Here is a 17,344-nt window from a genome sequence, read left to right on the forward strand (position 1 = left end):
ACCAGTACCTGGTGGTGCCGGGGGTCTCACACCCGGCCTCGTCGGCACCATGGTGGCAGTCGATGACACCATCGCACCTCTGGGATGGGGGGCACGACCCAGGAGCTGTGGGGGTAACTGGGGGGACCAGCTCTGCCCGGGACGGGCAGCATTGGCATCAAGGGGAGCCCCCCCCAGCACCGGGTCCCCTCCACCACTGCCACGGTGCCAGACACCCCAACCGCAGCACCGGGCCCCCACTCACCGCAGGGCAGCTCGTCTGAGAGGTCCCCGCAGTCGTCGTGGCCATCGCAGACGGCACCATGGGGGCCCTTGGGGACGCAGCGCCCGTTCCCACAGCGGAACTCCCCCACGCCACAGGGACGCTGGCTCGGCCCTGGCACCGGCAGCACCCCGAGCCAGGCAGGGGGCACTTTGGGGAAGGGGCAGAGGTGGGCAGAAGCGCTGCCATGGCGGGGCGTTAGGGGGGAGAAAGGGGGTGCCCCCCTCCCACCCGGTACCTGGGGGGCAGCCCAGCAGCTCGGCGCGCAGGACGATGCGGTTGTGGAAATCCTGGGGGAGGATGCGGACGTGCCGCGCCTGCACCATGCGGCCCAGCAGCCGCACCGCCAGCGTGTCGGCGTCCCGGTTACCCTGGAAGAGCTTGGGGAGGGGAGACGACAGGGGACAGGGAGGGGACAGACAGGCAGGGGTGTGCAGGCAGGGACGGGAAGGGCACCCCCCACCACCACCCATGGTCGCACCCCGACGCAGGCGGCACCTTGGCCTCGTGCCGGCGGGCAGCAGTGACCTCGCCGTAGCGGTGCCATCGGGCGCCGTCGGCACTGAACTGGAGCAGGAAGGCGCTGACGAAGGCGTCGGAGGAGCCGGCTCCCTGCACCACCACCCCTGCCCGGGCACACCGTGGCACGTGTCGGCACCACCGCCCGCGAGGCGCCGGGTGGGGTGGGAAGGGGGGGGCCAGACGGGCGGTGCCTGGCGCGGTGTCACCCACCGGTGATGTTGGTGGGCTCCAGCAGGTCCAGCTGCAGGAAGGGGGGGTCGGAGAGCAGCGCCGGGTACGCGTCATCCGGGGGGGCCCAGCCCCGCAGCTCCTGCTGGGGGTCACCGCCGTGCAGGCGGGCAGCAGGGGCCGGGGTCCCCCCCTGTGCCGGCGCGGCCGCGAAACTGGTGTCAGGCAGGGAGGCGATGCCGAGGGGGGCGGTAACAGGGGTCTGCCGGGACAGAGGGGGGGGTCACACACACACAGATTGCTCCCCCCCACACCCCGATCCCCGGCTGCCTGCACCCCACCCCGCAGTGAGGGGGGGGTCCCACTTACCGCCAGGGGGAGGCAGCGGGAAAGTGAGGAGGGGGCTGCTGGGGGGCTCTGCCGGCGCGGCAGAGGGGGGCTCCGTCGTCAGCGCAGGGGGGACGACTGTCACGTTGTCACCTGTGGTGGGGACAGATGTGGGGCAGCGCCCCCCCCCGGCAGGGCATCGTGGGGATGGGACACCCCCCCCCCCCACCGCAACACCCGTTCCCCACAACTCACCCGCCGGGGCACAGTAGCAGCAGGATTCCCCGCGGGCCTCCACCAGCACCTGGCCCTGTGGGGGAGTCACCGGCACAGTCACCAGCGCCACCACGGAGGGTCCGTCCCTGCCACCACCCCAGGGGGTGCTCCAGCACCCCCAGCTCTTACCTGGGGGCAGCCGGCGGTGCGGTGGGGGCAATAGGGCGAGCACCGGACAGCCAGGCTGGGCAGGCACTGGCAGACCTGGCAGGGGCCCCCGCGCCAGCGCTCCCCCGGGCTGTGCCGCCGGCCCCGGTACTGGCACTGCCGGCACGGCGCCGTCCGGCACCTGCGGGACAGCGGGGGGGGGGCGGTGAGGACCCCACCCGCAGCCCCTCACCCCCCACCCGTCACCCCCCATGCCCGCCGCCACCTCACCGACGGGCCTTGCGGTAGATGCCGCGGCAGTGCCGGCCGCCGCCGCGCCGGCTGGGGTTGGTGGGGCTGCGGAAGGACCACTGGACGCTCTGGACACCGCAGGGCCCCGGGCACTCGCCCCACGGCGACCACGCCGACCAGCCGCAGTGCACTGGGGAGTGGGGGGACAGTGGGTCAGCGTGGGGCGGGGGGTCCCATCAACCCTCTCCTCACCGCTGTGGTGCCGCCACGTGCCAGGACCCACCGGTGCAGTCGGGGTTCTGGCGGCAGCGCCGCAGTTGCCCATCCAGGCAGGTGCAGAGGCGGCAGTTCAGCTTCACCAGCTGCCCCGGCCGGTACCGCAGCCCCCCGGCCTGGCATGGGCAAGCCCGCGGCCGCACGCACTGGCCCCCATCGGTGTCCAGCACCAGCCCCGCTGCACACCAGCACCCTGCCGGGGTGAGGGAGCGGGGTGGGTGCCACAGCAGACCCTCGCCCACCCCAAAGCGAGGGGTCCCCGTCCAACCCCCGCCTCACCTGGGCTGCAGGGCCGGTTGTGCCGGCACCCGGTGCCAGCGGCGATGTCGGCGCAGGACGCGGGGCAGGGGGCACAGGGCCGGGGGTGCAGCCCCTCCGGGCAGGCCGAGGCGTTGGGGCAGCCCCCCAGCTCACAGGCACCTGGGGCGGGGGGTGCCGGGTCAGGCCCATGGAGCCCCCCGTACCCCATGGAGTCCCCCACACCACCGGCACCCGCCCTGCCCCTAAACACCCACCCATTTCGAGGGTGGCGGGGGCCAGGCCAGGCAGCTCAGCGCAGTGGCGGCCGCCATTCTGGGGGGGCCGGCAGTCCCGCCGTCGCAGCCGCACCCCGCCGCAGCCCCCCATGCAGTTGGACCACGTCGCCCACTCGCTCCAGGCGCCGTCCACTGTGGGAAGGGGGGAGTGGTGTGAGGGTGGGCACCCCCTGCCTACACCCTCCTGCCCGCACCCCCCCCTGCCCATGCAACCCCCGGCACCCCCAGGCCATGGCCAGCCCTGTCCTGTCTCAGCAGCCTTGGCCGTGGGAACCCCCTGAGCACCCTCAAACCCCCTCCAGGCAGCTCCAGCTGTGGGGACCCCCCAAATCCCCCAGGGGCTACTGGCCAAGGGACATCCAAATCCCCCTGGCAGCCTCAGACATAGGGACCCCCAAATCCCCCAGCACTCCAGCCAAGGGAATCCCTATGGGACGCCCCAAATCCCCCAGGCAAGCCAGCCACAGGAACCCACATGGGAACCCCCAAATCTCCCCTGGCACCCCGGGAACCCTATGGGAACCCCCCCCTGGGCCCCTTGGGCAGCCCATTAGGGGCTCTAGGGGAGTACTGGGGTGTTGCAAAGAAATATTTGGGATCCCCAGGGGATATTGGGGTACTTTAGGGGGATAATGGGTCCTAGAGGGGGGAACTGTGATGTCCCAAAGAGGATTGGGGTGTTCTAGGGGCATATGAGAATGCTACAGAGGAGTATTGGGGGGTCCCTGGGAGGGGGGGTGTTGGGAATCCCCATGGGAACCCCCAAACCCCCCGGGCAGCCCCAGCTGTGGGAGCCCCCAAATCTCCCAGACACTCCAGCTACAGCAACCCCCATGGGAACCCCCAGCCCCACCCAGCACCCCAACCGTGGGCTCCCCCTGGAGCCCTTGGGCATTCCCAGCAGAGGGGCCCCCCCGAACCCCCATGCCAGGCCCCCCCTGAACCCCCCGTCCCACTCACCGGGGCAGGCAACGCTGAAGCACTGCCGCTCCTGCCCGGCCGGCCCACGGCACCGGTGCAGCACACCAGGCCGGTGCTGGTGGCAACCCCGCGCGCGCTGCTGCTGGCCGGGCCCACAGGAGCGGGTGCAGGCACCCCAGGGCCCCCAGGCTCCCCACACCCCGCAGTCCAGCTCATCCTGGGGGGGGCCCCCCCCAGCTCTGCAGTCTGGCACCCCGTCGCACACCTACGGCACCGGCGCAACGCTGAGACAGGGATGGGGCGGGGGGGGGGGGCAGTGCTGCAGGGACCCCGTGGCGGCAGCGGGAAGGGTGGGGGGTCCCCTGCGCCCCTCTTTTACCTGGTGGAAGGTGACGCACTCGCCCCCCCTGCAAGTGTATTCAGTGCAGGGACCCCCCGTCCGGTTGCTCCCACCAGTGGGGACACGACTCTCTGCAGAGGGGACACAGGGTGGCCATCCCCTGCCGTGACCCCCCCCCCGGCACTTCCCAGCCACCCCCCCCCACCCAATCCCGGGGAGCCCCTCACCGCAGGCCACCTCGTCCTCGCCCCAGAGACAGTCGGTGGCCCCGTCGCAGACCTGTGACACGTTGAGGCACACGCCGTCGTCGCAAGCGAAGAGCCCCGGGCACGGTGGGACGGTGGTGGAGCCTGCTCCGGGGCCGGGGCACCGTCAGGCACGATGCCACAGTGGGGGGGACCCCCGAGAGCGTCCCACCATGCCAGCTGCCCTGGGGAGGGGGACACCAGGGGGGATCCCCATGGCGGCTCACCACAGCGGTCAGTGCTCTCGTCGGAGCGGTCGCGGCAGTGGGGGACGCCATCACAGAGGTGGCCGTATGGGACACAGTCGGTGCCGTGGGCGCAGGGGAAGTGGCCCGGTTTGCAGTCGCCGGCGCAGCCCAGCTCGTCGCTGCCGTCGTGGCAATCGGCCTCGCCGTCGCAGAGCCAGCCCTGTGGCACACACTCCCCGCTCCCGCAGCCAAAGGCCTCGGGGCCGCATGCTGGCGCTGGGGACAGCGGGTCACTGCGGGGCGCCTGGCACGGCCGTCCCCATCGCACCCCCGGCTCCGCCACGTGCAGAGCATGGTGCTCCTGGCACACATGGCACCGGGGCTGTGGGGCAGGGCTGCAGGGAGCCATGCGGGGGGTCCGGTGGCCCCACGGCACCACCATCCCTCACCTGCCGAGGCGTTGGCAGCTACAGGGAGCACGGCGGCGGGCAGTGCCACCGCACACCCCGCCGGGCTCTCGTCCCAGCCGTCCCGGCAGTCGCGGATGCTGTCGCACACCGCAGCCTCGCCAATGCAGGAGCCGTCGGGGCAGGGGAGCTGCCCGGGGCCACAGGTCACCCGTTCTGGGGGGGGGGGAACACGCTCTCATGGGGCGCTGCCAGCGCAGGCAGGGTGTCCCCAGGGGAGGGTTCATCCCCACAGCCCCTCACCGGGACAGAAATCCTCGTCGGTGCCATTGGCGCAGTCGCGGTGGCCATCGCAGACAGCGGAGGGGGGCAGGCACTGGGCGTCGGGGCACTGGAGGTGGCCGGGGGGGCAGACGCAGCCGCGCTCGTCGCTGAAGTCGCCGCAGTCGTCGCGGCCATCGCAGCGGTGAGGGTACGGCACGCACCGGCCCACTGCGCACCGGAACTCGCCCGGCGCACAGCTGGGGCTGCAGCCTGCGGTGGGGGCGGTCAGGGACCCTCAGCGTGGGGCACAAACCCCCAGGGATGGGGGCTCAGGGACCATCGCTATGGGGCACAGACCCTCGCCATGGAGCACAAACCCCCAGGGATGGGGGCTCAGGGACCATCGCTATGGGGCACAGACCCCTGCTGTGGGGCACAGCCCACCTGCACCCACTCCTGTACCCTGTTGCTTTAGCACCCAGCACCCCCATGATGCCCCCCACCTCCCTGTGACCCCCAAGCGCTGCCATGGGGCAACCATGGGGCCACTCACCTGCCTCGTCTGAGTCGTCCGCGAAGCCACAGTCCAGCTCCCCATCGCAGACCTGTCCCGGGGGAGGCAGCGGCCGCTGGCACAGCCAAACTCAGGGGGGGTGCACGGTGGGGGGGGGCAGCCGTCCTCATCGGAGCCATCAGCACAGTCGGTGACGCCGTCGCAGCGGGCACCCCAGGCCAGGCACTGCCCGCCGGCACAGCGGTGCTGGTGTGGGGCGCAGCGCGGGGCACAGACCTCATCCGAGCCGTCGCCACAGTCTTCCTCGTCATCGCAGAGCCAGGCGCCCGGCACGCAGCGCCCGTCAGCGCGGCACGAGAACTCCCACTCGGCACAGCGCGGCGGGGACGGGCAGGGCTCCGGCGGGGACGGGCAACGCCACCGACCCGCCGCGCACGTGCTGTGGGGACGGCGACGGCTCAGCCCCGGGTGCTCCACTGTGTCCGGTGTCACCGCAGGTGCCGCGCCAGGCTGGGACTCACCAGTTCTGGCAGCCCTGCTGCACCACAGCCCCGGCCGGGAAGGCGAAGCCGTCCCAGAAACACGGGCACTGGGCCGGCTCGATGCAGCCGCCATCTGCCAGCGAGGAGGGGAGGAGGCATCAGCCCCACACGGCCCCACACAGCCCCACACAGCCCCATATCAACTCCATACAGCCCCTCACCAGCCCCACACGGCCCCACACAGCCCCACACAGCCCCATATCAACTCCATACAGCCCCTCACCAGCCCCACATGGCCCCACATGGCCCCACACAGCTCCACACCAGCTCCACACAGCCCCACATGGCCCTATACCAACCCCACATGGCCCCACGTAGCCCCACACAGCCCCACATGGCCCCACACAGTCCCACACCAGCCACACACCACCCCCACATGGCCCCACACCACCCCCACATGGCCCCACACAGCCCCACATGGCCCCACGTGGCCCCACACAGCCCCACCCCACACCCCACCAGCCCCTCACGCCGCCAGCCCTCACCATGCAGGAGGGTTCCTGGGGGGCAGAAGCAGCCCTCCAGGCAGGCCAGGCCCTGGCAGAGCTCGGGGGGCCCCTGGCTGAGGCCACGGCAGGTGGGGGGGCAGGGGGGGCCGCAGGCGCTGTACTCCAGCCCCCCGTCACACTGCAGCGCTGGAGACAGGAGGTTGGGCAGGGCAGGGACCCCCCTCTGCCCCACAGTGGCCCTGCTCCCTCCCGTCCCACCCCCCCCAGCCCCATAACCACAGCGGGATCAGCCAGGGGAGCAAACCGGCACCCCAACACGGCACGTGGGGGGCACAGCCCGGACCCCCCTGACCCCCCGCAGCCTCGACCGGGGGAGCCTGTGGGAACGGGGACAGGGACAGGGATGGGGATGGGGACTCACGGCACAGCTCCTGGCTCCGCCAGCGGATGTGGATGCCGCGCCGGCCACACTCCTCGGCGTAGGTGGCGATGGCCGTGCAGAGGCACTCGCAGTCCCCCCCCGAGTCGCAGCTGCCGGCAGAGCACGGCGGGTGGGCACGGGTGTGGTGAGATGGGGGTGCCAGGACCACCCCCCGCCTGGCTCCGGGACCCGCTGTCGGTGTCGGCACTTACCCGCAGGCGTCGAAGACGCACCAGTCGTAGAAGCGCTGGCACGGCACCGCGTCGTGGCACGGCGCAAAGAGCCGCTGCTGGAGGATGCTGCAGCGCCTGCGGGCCCACGCCGCCCGGTGAGGGCTCTCCTGGGGGGGCCGGCGACACCATCAGACAGCGTTCCTTGGGCCAGCCATGTGCTGGCGCTGCCCCCCAACCTGCCCCCGCCCACCATCCCCGTCCCTGTCCGTACCGTGCAGGGGTGCTGCGCATCGGTGCCGTCGACCTCGGGGCAGAGCAGGCTGAGGCGCCAGGAGTTGCCGAAGAGCTCGGCGGTGGGCTCCAGCACCCCTTGCCGGCTGCCAAAATCGTTGTCGGCGTCGCCGTCGAAGTTCCCACAGAGCCCGGCCACGCGGCCCCGGTGCTGCGGCTCCAGCCGGACGTACACCCGCGTACCTGGGGTGGCACCGGCAGGGTGCTCGACACCAGCGGCCCCACCGCGGCACAGCCAGCCCGGTGACCCCCCCGAGCCCCTCCACCAGCACGTCCCACCTCCATCCCAGAGCACCGACAGCCCCAGGCGGGAGAGGAGGAGAAGGAAGAGGCCGGCGCGTTCCAGCGTCAGCCCGGTGCCGCTGTAGACTTTGGGGGGTCGGACTGAAACCCCATTCACTGTGACATCCCTCCCTGCCGGGACAGGGTGGGCTGTCAGGGCTGGTGGCCCTCAGCACGTCCCCATCCCCATGCCCCCCCTGCCGTCCCCTCACCCCGCAGCATGTGCACCACGGTGTTGCCCATCACCACCACCACCGACTTGGTGCAGGTGACGCCGCTGGTGCCGCAGGGGACGTTCTCGGCAGTGACGGTGAAGAGGCCGGTGGCCTCACGTGCCAGCAGGTACTCGCAGTCCCCCGGGAAGGAGAAGGCTCGTCCGTCAAAGGTGACGTAGTGGGGGTCCCCCGTGGCCACACAGGTCCCGGCACACTTCTCCTGGCCACAGTGCCAGCGCTGCTGCCGGCACACGCTGCGGGGGACTGAGCTCAGCGCCCAGATGGCCGCAGCGGTGGTGGTGGCATCGCTGGGGCGGGTGGGGTTTGCGGCATGGGGGGTGTCTCACCAGGTGTTGCACTCGCGGACAATGGTGTCGTTGGGCTGGTACAGCCGCCCGGCGTGGTGACAGGGACACTCCTCCAGGGACACGCAGCGCCCATCCTGCCAGCATGAGATCCCCACCGCAGTGAGCCAGGGCTGGGCTGCGGGCAGCGGGGGCTGCTGGCCCCTCATGGGGTATGAGGGGCTCTGGACAGCCCCCCATACCCCCAATGCCTCCATCCCCACTGCCTCGGGTCAGAGGGTCACCCACCAGGAAAAGGGTGCTGGGGGGGCAGACGCAGCCGTCGGCGATGCCGGCGCAGGTGCCATTGGGCTCGGCACCGTCGCAGCGGCGCAGGCAGGAGCCCGGCACATGAACCAGCCCCCCCGGGCAGAGGGCAGCCGCGGGGCAGGGGGCTTCGGTGCAGCGCCATGACCCGCCGGCACAGACACTGCAGGGATGGGGGGGGGACACATGTGGTGAGGGCAGCACGCCCCCAGCACCACAAGCCTCCCCGGCCCAGTCAGACCCACACCAGGGTCCCAGCAGCCCCATCCCACCCCATCCCCACATGACATCCCCTCCCCAGGGAGATGCCCTCAGCCCCCCCATGCTCTGAGCCACAGTCCTGGGGCTGGTTCCCCCCCGACCCTGTGCCAGGGCAGTGGTGGGGACGGGCTCTTCATCGGTGGCACTGGTGCCTTGTGGCAGTGACATTCAATGAAAGCCGCCTACCCCGCGGTGCCGTCCCAAACGGGCCATAGGGGGGTTTCATCAGACGTCGCCTGCCACCATCACGTCCTGCAGCACCAGATCAACATCCCTCATCCTGCCCGACAATTGCCACCCGCCATGTCCCCTACCTGGCCACCTGCCACCCACCCCGCCAGGCACCGGCTGGGCCACGCACCAGGCATTGCAGCTGCGGAGGATCTGGCTACCAGGTGGATAGAGTCGGGTGCCGTGGCGGCAGGGGCAGGCGCTGGGTGGGACACACTGGCCACCCTCAGCCAGCACCAGCCCAGGGGGGCACTGGCAACCGGGGATGCAGAGCCCGGCCAGGTCGGGGCAGGAGCCGGCCCCATCCAGGCGCAGATCAGCGCAGGTCTGACCGCAGGCACGGCCACACTCCCGGTACAGCTGCCCCCCGGCACACGGCACGTCTGCAGGGGGGGACATGGGAACACCACCAGCGGTGGCATCACAGCCCTGCCTGGCACTGCCCTGTGGCATGCCTCCCCAACAAACCCCCCACTGTCCCCTGGCATGTGGTGACAGCATCTCTATTCCCATCCCATCCCAATCCATATCCCCATCCCATTCCATCTCCACCTCCATCCCATCCATCCCTATCCCCATCCGATCCCATCCCATGCCCATGTCCATCCCACCCCATCTCATCCCATCGTATCCCTATTCCTACCTCTATCCCCACCCCAACCCATCCCATCCCATTCCGTCTCATCCCATCCCATCCACATGCCATCCCTATCCCTATACGAATCCCATTCCATCCCCAATACATCCCATCCCATCCCTATTCCTATACCTATCCCGACCCCATCCCATCCACATCCCATCCCATCCCATCCCTATCCCTATCCCCATCCCATCCAATCCCCATCCCATCCCATCCCATCCCATACAATCCCATCCCCATCCCTATTCCTATCTCTATCCCATCCCATCTCCATCCATCCCATCCCACCCATCCCATCCCATCCCGTCACCATCCCATCCCATCCCATCCCATCCCATCCCATCCCATCCCATCCCTTCCCATCCCATCCTATCCCATCCTTATCCCCATCCCCACCCCATCCCATCCTATCCCATCCCATCCCATCCCCTCCCCTCCCATCCCATCCCATCCCATCCCATCCCATCACATCCCATCCCATCCTATCCCATCCTTATCCCCATCCCCATCCCATCCCATCCCATCCCATCCCATCCCATCCCATCCCATCCCTATCTCTATTCCTATCCCTATCCATTCCCCATCCTTATTCCCATCTCTATCCCATCCCATCCCCATCCCTATCCCCATCCCCTCCCATCACATCCCATCCCATCTCTATTCCTATCCCTATCCCCATCCCATCCCCATCCCGATCCCCATCCCACCCCATCCCATCCATTCCGTCCTATCCCATCCACCCCATCCCATTCCCTTCTCATCCCATCCCACCCCACCCCACCCCATCCCACCCATCCCATCCCATCCCATCCCATCCCATTCATCCCATCCATCCCATGCCCGTCCCATCCCGTCCCATCCCATCCCACCCCATCCCTATTCCTATCCTTAGCCACACCCCATCCCATCCACATCTCTTCCCTATCCCTATCCCCATCTCATCCCATCCAATCACATCACATCACATCTCTATTCCTAACCCAATTCTATCCCATCCCATCCCTATTCCTATCTCTATCCCATCCCATCCCTATACCCATCTCATCCCATCCCAATTCCTATCCCTATCCCTAGCCCATCCCATGCACATCCCATCCCTATCCCCATCCCCATCCCATCCCATCCCATCCCATCCCATCCATCCCATCTCCATCCCTATTCCTATCCCTATCCCATCCTATCCCCTCCCATCCCATCGCATCCCATCCCATCCCTATATCTATTCCTATCCCTATCCATTCCCCATCCTTATTCCTATTTCTATCCCATCCCATCCTCATCCATATCCCCATCCCATCCCATACCATCCCTATCCCCATCCCACCCCATCCTATCCATCCCATCTCATCCCACCCCACCCCATCCCACCCCACCCCATCCATCCAATCCCACGCATCCTATCCCATCCCATCCCATCCCATTCCACCCCATCCCACCCATCCCATCCCATCCCATCCCATCCCATCATATCCATCCCATCCCATCCCATCCCATCCCATCCCATCTCCATCCCCATCCCCATCCCATCCCATCCATCCCATCCCACCCCTCTCCTCCCACCACAGAAGCTCCTGTTCCTCCAGCTCAGCTCCGTCCCCTCCGCGGCGCAGCGCCGGGCGTAGGCAGCCAGCACCGGGCACAGGCAGCGCTGCCCGTCCCGGCAGGCGCAGGCCTCGTGCAGGCAGAGCTGCCAGAAGGGCTCCAGCTGCACGGCCTGGTGACAGGGCTGGTGGCAGGAGGGGCAGGTCAGGCCGCGGCACCGGGCACGGCACGCTGAGCCGGGCGGGGGCCACTCAGCACCTGGAAGGCCGGGCCGTGCAGGACGGCACAGGAGTCCTCGGCGAGCTCCCGCCGCCCGGCGAAGTCCCCGCAGGGCTCGAGCACGAAGGGGCCCAGCGTGAGGCAGTCGCTGGACACCCTGTACGAGCTGGTGAAGGCAGTGACGCTGGTCTCCACGTCGCCCGCTGGCGTGGTGAACTCGTCCCCCTGGTTCCAGTTGTAGGTGCCACAGAGCCCCCGTACCTGCCGCGCCAGCACGGGGGCTCAGGACAGGCCTCGCGGGGCCCCCGCAGCCCCAGCAGCACCACGGCGGCACGGCTCAGCTCGGCCGGGGCCGGGGCGCACCTTGCCAGCGAAGGCGGGCTGGAGGGTGATGTAGGTGGTGGGGGCCTCCAGTCCCCAGAGGATGTGGGCCCCGAAGGTCTGGAGCAGCAGGAAGGATGAGGACACCCGGCGCACGCTCAGCTCTGCGCCGGCGAAGGGCAGTGTCACCTCCCGCCTGTCCACTGTCACCTCCCCTGCTCCAGGAATATGGAGGGACATCAGGGCACAGCCCTCCACCCCGGGCCAGCACCCACCGCCCCACCGGCGTGGAGGGATGGTCCCTGCAGGTCACCTGTGCCGCGGAGGCGGGCAGAGGTCCGGCGGGCGCTGACCGAGAGGGACCGGGGGCAACCGAGGGGTTGGTGGTCATCACAAGGCTCGTGCTCGGCCGTGATCAGCAGCTGCCCCTCCACAAAGTCCTGGGGGGAGAGACCCCGTTGAGCCCCCACAACCCACACCAGGGTCCTTCGGGGCAGGTCCCCACCATGGCGGCTACCACCATGTCCACCGTGGTGGCCGCTCTCACCTGCACCAGGGTGTAGGCGCAGGCACCCGGGAAGGAGAAGCGCCGGTGGTCAAAGGTGATGTAGTGGCGGCCCCCCAGCACCGTGCACTCCCCCGGGCACCGGTCCCGGCTGCAGAGCCAGCGCCCGCCCTGGCACGTGCTGCGGGCACAGGAGGGGACACTGGGCTCACCGGAGCAGGGACACAGGTCACAGGTGCATGGGTGCTTGTCCGTGTCCCCCCCCAAAAGCCACGGTGTGCCGGGCATCGTGCCCACCCATGGGGTGGGTTCCCCAGCGGCGCAGGACCCGGCCCCGGTGCCCCGGTGTCGCTCACCACTGATTGCAGCGCTGGCGGATGCTCTGGCCCGGGGTGTAGCGCTGGCGGCGGTGGTGGCAGGGGCAGGCGCTCGGGGGGACGCAGAGCCCCCCGTCCCGGTAGAGCCCCGGCACACACTCACAGCCGCCTGCACAGTCCTGGCGGCACAGGTCCCCCTCGCCGCTGCCCACGGCCGCGCAGCCGGCGGGGCAGGAGGAGACGCAGTCCGAGAAGCGCTGCCCCGCGCCGCAGCGCCGCTCTGCCAGCACAGACACCGCGCTCAGCACCGCCAGGCTCGGCACCGCCAGGTGCACCGGTGACCGAGGGGTGCAGGCCTTTGGGGATCGCCCCCGCCGTGTCCCTACCGCAGAAGCCAGGCCGGCGCCAGTCGATGTAGGTTTGGTGCCGGGCACATTCCCGCGCGTAGGCGGCGAAGGTGTCGCAGACAGCGGCAGGTGGCATGGGCCCGGTGTCCCCCTCCTGGCACCACACCTCCAGGCATGCCGCGTAAAAGCCGCCAGGGTCGACCTGGCGCGGGGGCCAGTGGGTGAGTGTGGCAGGACCGGCACCCCCACCCTGAACCCGCCAGCTCCCCGCGGCGCTGGGTGCTTGCTCACCTCGCCGTGGCACTGGAGGAAGGGCCCAGCCAGCAGCTTGCCGCAGATGGCCTCGGCCACCCGCCGCACCGCGTCGCCCGCTGCGCAGCCAGGGCCGAGCTCCACCGCATCCCTGCAGGCAGGCTGAGCCCAGGGGGGGACCCTCAGAGCCAGGGTGACCCCCCTGGAGACCCCCAGCCGGACACGGGGGTCGGCAGCGCTGATCCCCCCTGGTACCCAGCTCTGCCCCCCAGTACCTCCGAGCCGGTGTCTGGGATCTTCCAGGAGTTGCCAAAGCTGGCGGCAAAGAGGGCCACGTCCCCCCCTGGCTGCAGGAAGTCATCTGGGGGCACAGGGGGGGATGGGGCGGGTGGGGGGACATGCCACATGGCCCCAGCACAGCTGCCCCAGCACCACATCTCCCCCCCGGTGCCCCAGCACAGGGCTGGCAAAGGCATGGCTGGAGAGGTGACACTTACCGGCGGGATCGTCGTTGTAGGGGCCGCAGAGCCCCCGCGTGCCACCCCGCAGCTCGGTGTCCACCGTCACGGTGACTGCCTGATGCCCGTCCGAGGCCACCCGCACGCCCAGCCCGCTCGCCACGGCCACCCAGTCGCCCAGCCACGTGACGCTGATCCCTGTCAGCACCGCAGCGGGCGGCTCGGCATGGCACGGCACGGGGATGGGGATGGGGACAGGGATGGGCAACGCAGGAGCCCTCACCGTTGTGTAGGTACGGCCGTCCCTCCGGCACCACCGCACCGTTCACCGAGACGTTTCGGCCCCGGGCCACCACCGTGTCCATGCCGAAGGTCATGTGCAGCGCCTGTGGCACCGCGGCGTCAGCCAGGACCAGGGCCCGTCCCCACAACGTGTGCCGGGGCCACCAGGACCCTGCCGGCTGCCGACAGCCATGGATGCCCAGGGATTCCGTAGCCATGCCGGGGCACACCACGGGGCTGTGCCATGCCGTGGGGACCAACCAATGGCCCCTCTTGCCCCCGGAGCTGGGGATCCCCCTACTACCACCCACAAACACCCCCACCATGAGGGCAGCTGGTACCCGGGGGCTGCCGGCGGCGATGGAGACAGCCCAGGTGCCATCGGCAGCGGCGGCCAGGCTGTAGGTGCACTCGCCGGGGAAGTGGAAGTGGGTCCCGTCGAAGGTGCGGTGGCGGGAGCCAGCCCAGGCCAGGCAGCTGGCCGAGGGGCCCCGGTGCCGGCCAGCCACTCCCCGCAGGGATGAGGCAGGTGATGGCTGCGGGGACATCTCTCCTGTGGTGGGGAGGCAACGCCGCTTGGCAAACAGGCCCACAGGACCCACCGGGACCCCCCCACCGGGACCCCCGGACCCACCAGCGAGGGGCAGGTGGGTGCAGGCGAGGCAGGGTGCGGTGGAGCCATTCCTCCAGCTGTGCCCCCAAGGGTGCCGGCAGCACTCGGCCAGGCTCATGGCGGAGAGGTTATGGCTGCCGGCGGCGTCCTGGCACTGCCACGTGCCGTAGCAGCGGCCCAGCGAGCCTTCGTCTGCGGCACAGACACAGCGAGCACCGGGCGCCACCTGGGTGCCAGGTGCCGGGTGCCGGTGCCCCCACGCCTCGCTGCCCGCCCCTACCTTCGGTGCAGCGGGGCCCGCTCCAGCCCTGGCAGCAGGCTCGCACCGTGCGGTTCCACACCACCGGCCGCATCTCGGGGGGTCTGCGGGGCGGGGGGAGCCTCGGCGTCAGGGGGGGGCCCTCCTGTCCCCCCGCCCCAGCGTCACCCTCCTGGCGCTCACCTGTAGATGTAGCAGAGGGGGGTGCCAGAGCCTGGCTGGGCGTCGCGGTGGGGCTCGCCGCGGTCCCCGCCGTAGGCCTGGCGCATGCGGTGCGGGTCGATCCGCCAGCCCGCCAGGCTGGACTGGTAGAGGCTGGCGCAGGGCACCGCGTCCTCGCGCCGCGGCGTCACCTCCTCCTGCGCTGTCACCTGCACCGTCCGCTCGCACCACCGCCTGCCACGGCACCTCGTCACCCGTGGCACCAGTACCCCGCCAAACCCGAACTGGGGCCGGCGTCCCCCCGCGGTGTCCCCCAGCCCCAGCGCCGGCACGGGGCCGCGGCACAGCCCCCGGCACGGCACACTCACCCCGTAGCCGCTTCCACCGCAGCCGCCCAGAGCAGCAGGGATGCCAGGAGCCCACCGGCCACCCAGGACCACAGTGCCCCGGCCACACCACGCTGTCCCCCGGCCATGCCGCGCTGTCCCCCGGCCACGCCACGCTGCACCGGCCGCCTGGGCAGAGGAGGAGGCCCGTTACTGGTGGAGCAGCCCCACGGCCCCGGGTGCGGGGGGACGCCCAGCACGTGCCATTGCGGTGAGGAGTGAGGTGTCGTGACAGCAGCGACGGGGACATCCGCGGGCAGCCCCCCAGGACGGGGGTCACCCCAAGACGGGGTTCACACCCCACCCTGGCCCCTCTTACCACTGCTCCGTCCCGGCTGGCTCCGGCACCGCCGCTCCCTGGACCCCTCCGGGCCTCCGCAAGGGGCTGCGGGTTTTATGGGGTGGGACCGGCCGGCCGGGGCCATCTGTGGGGCCAGAGATTGGGCCCAGCTGCCGGCTGGGGGGGGGGGTGGGCTGCAGTGGGAACCCCCCCATCGCCCCGTCTCCAGGGCAAAGCCCTCAGGACTGTGTCGGGGGGCGGATCCCGCCCAGCGGGGCCACATCCTGCATCCGGCACATCTGGGGATCAGGGCTTAGGGCTCTGTCCCCGCCCCGGCCCCCCCGCTCACACGGATGTGCCCGGACCCCCACGTCCTGGTCCCGCTCAGCCCCACCCCCCCAGAAATGCCCGGGGGGGGGCCCTGGAACCCCGGGAAAGGGACCCCCACACCCACCCCAGGGACACGCCAGACAGGTCCCGGCTCCTGCTGCCCCACAGGGCATCACCCCCACCCGCCGCCAGCTCCATGGCCGTGCCCCCCATGTCCCCTCTGTGTCCCGTGTCCCCCGTCTGTGTCCCCCTCGCCTCCATCCCCACAGTTGTGCCCCCCATGTCCCTTCTCAGTGTCCTGTGTCCCCCAGCATGTCCCTGCACCACCTCCATCCCCATGGCCTTGCCCCCCCATGTCCCTGTCATGTCCCCCTCCCCATGGTCCCCTCTGTTCCCCTCTCCCTGTCCCATGTCCCCCTCCTTGCCCCGTGCCCTCCCCCTTCCCGTGTCCCCCATGTCCCTACACCCCCTCCATCCCCATGCCTGTGTCCCCCAGTGTCCCCATGTCCCTGCCCTGTGTCGTCCTCCCCGTGTCCCTGCACTACCCCTGTGGCCATGTCACCCCACGTCCCCCTCTCCTTGTCCCGTGTCCCCCTGTTTGTCCCCCCCCACACCTCCATCCCCACACCTATGTCCCTCTGTGTCCCCATGTCCCTGTCCCACGTGTCATGTCCCCCTCCGTGTCCCCACACCCCCTCCAGCCCCACACCCATGTCCCCCCATGTCCCTGACCCCTGTGTTGTCCCCCCCGTGTCCCCACACCCCCTCCAGCCCCACACCCATGTCCTCCCATGTCCCTGTCCCCTGTGTTGTCCCCCCCGTGTCCCTACACCCCCTCCAGCCCCACACCCATGTCCCCCCATGTCCCTGTCCCCTGTGTTGTCCCCCCCCATGTCCCCACACCCCCTCCAGCCCCACACCCATGTCCCCCCATGTCCCTGTCCCCTGTGTTGTCCCCCCCATGTCCCCACACTCCCTCCAGCCCCATGCCTATGTCCCCTCTCCCTGTCCCATGCACCCCTCCCGTGTCCCCGTGCCCCCTCCTTGTCCCGTGTCCCCACGTCCACCCCCCCTGCCCTGTCCCCATCCCCAACCCGTGGCCGTGTCCCCCGCTCCCCGCAGGGGGGGAGGGGGGGGCAGGACCCGGTTCCCCGGGGAAGCGGCGGGGGACGGGGACACACGGGGCGGGGACACAGAGGGGGTGGGTGACGCGGTGGGGGGGGACAACCGGGGGCGGCTCGGCTCGGTCCGGCCGGGGGCCGGCGGCTGCCGGGAGCTGGAGTCCCGGGCTCCGCTGTCCCGGGGTCGCGGCGCGGGGCCCGGCGGGAGGGACCGGCCCCGGCAGCGGCGGGAGCGGGGGGGGCACGGGG

At 70.4% G+C, this 17,344-nt stretch overlaps 1 protein-coding gene across 1 annotated transcript in view; it reads right to left on the reverse strand.

The window, feature by feature from the left end:
* LOC141920958 (SCO-spondin-like) overlaps positions 1-15,859 on the reverse strand; it is a 30,050-nt gene extending 14,191 nt beyond the window's left edge. Inside the window, 48 exon segments of the mRNA XM_074818658.1 lie at positions 9-132; positions 245-412; positions 501-642; positions 791-888; positions 995-1,202; positions 1,204-1,214; positions 1,322-1,432; positions 1,535-1,589; positions 1,685-1,844; positions 1,934-2,084; positions 2,178-2,363; positions 2,450-2,590; positions 2,686-2,838; positions 3,667-3,892; positions 4,007-4,098; positions 4,195-4,317; positions 4,440-4,676; positions 4,850-5,023; positions 5,111-5,341; positions 5,625-5,681; positions 5,684-6,024; positions 6,107-6,200; positions 6,613-6,762; positions 6,998-7,107; positions 7,210-7,337; positions 7,442-7,644; positions 7,741-7,875; positions 7,956-8,212; positions 8,306-8,400; positions 8,552-8,732; positions 9,192-9,444; positions 11,262-11,427; positions 11,502-11,723; positions 11,826-11,998; positions 12,097-12,223; positions 12,331-12,469; positions 12,645-12,885; positions 12,992-13,154; positions 13,244-13,366; positions 13,480-13,565; positions 13,702-13,860; positions 13,946-14,048; positions 14,286-14,497; positions 14,579-14,749; positions 14,838-14,920; positions 15,000-15,212; positions 15,347-15,493; positions 15,684-15,859. Of these exon segments, the coding sequence (XP_074674759.1) occupies positions 9-132; positions 245-412; positions 501-642; positions 791-888; positions 995-1,202; positions 1,204-1,214; positions 1,322-1,432; positions 1,535-1,589; positions 1,685-1,844; positions 1,934-2,084; positions 2,178-2,363; positions 2,450-2,590; positions 2,686-2,838; positions 3,667-3,892; positions 4,007-4,098; positions 4,195-4,317; positions 4,440-4,676; positions 4,850-5,023; positions 5,111-5,341; positions 5,625-5,681; positions 5,684-6,024; positions 6,107-6,200; positions 6,613-6,762; positions 6,998-7,107; positions 7,210-7,337; positions 7,442-7,644; positions 7,741-7,875; positions 7,956-8,212; positions 8,306-8,400; positions 8,552-8,732; positions 9,192-9,444; positions 11,262-11,427; positions 11,502-11,723; positions 11,826-11,998; positions 12,097-12,223; positions 12,331-12,469; positions 12,645-12,885; positions 12,992-13,154; positions 13,244-13,366; positions 13,480-13,565; positions 13,702-13,860; positions 13,946-14,048; positions 14,286-14,497; positions 14,579-14,749; positions 14,838-14,920; positions 15,000-15,212; positions 15,347-15,493; positions 15,684-15,859 (7,499 nt within the window).
* Between the last annotated feature and the right edge of the window lie 1,485 nt (positions 15,860-17,344).

Source organism: Strix aluco, chromosome 1, assembly GCF_031877795.1.
Source record: "Strix aluco isolate bStrAlu1 chromosome 1, bStrAlu1.hap1, whole genome shotgun sequence".
Taxonomy (NCBI): domain Eukaryota; kingdom Metazoa; phylum Chordata; class Aves; order Strigiformes; family Strigidae; genus Strix; species Strix aluco.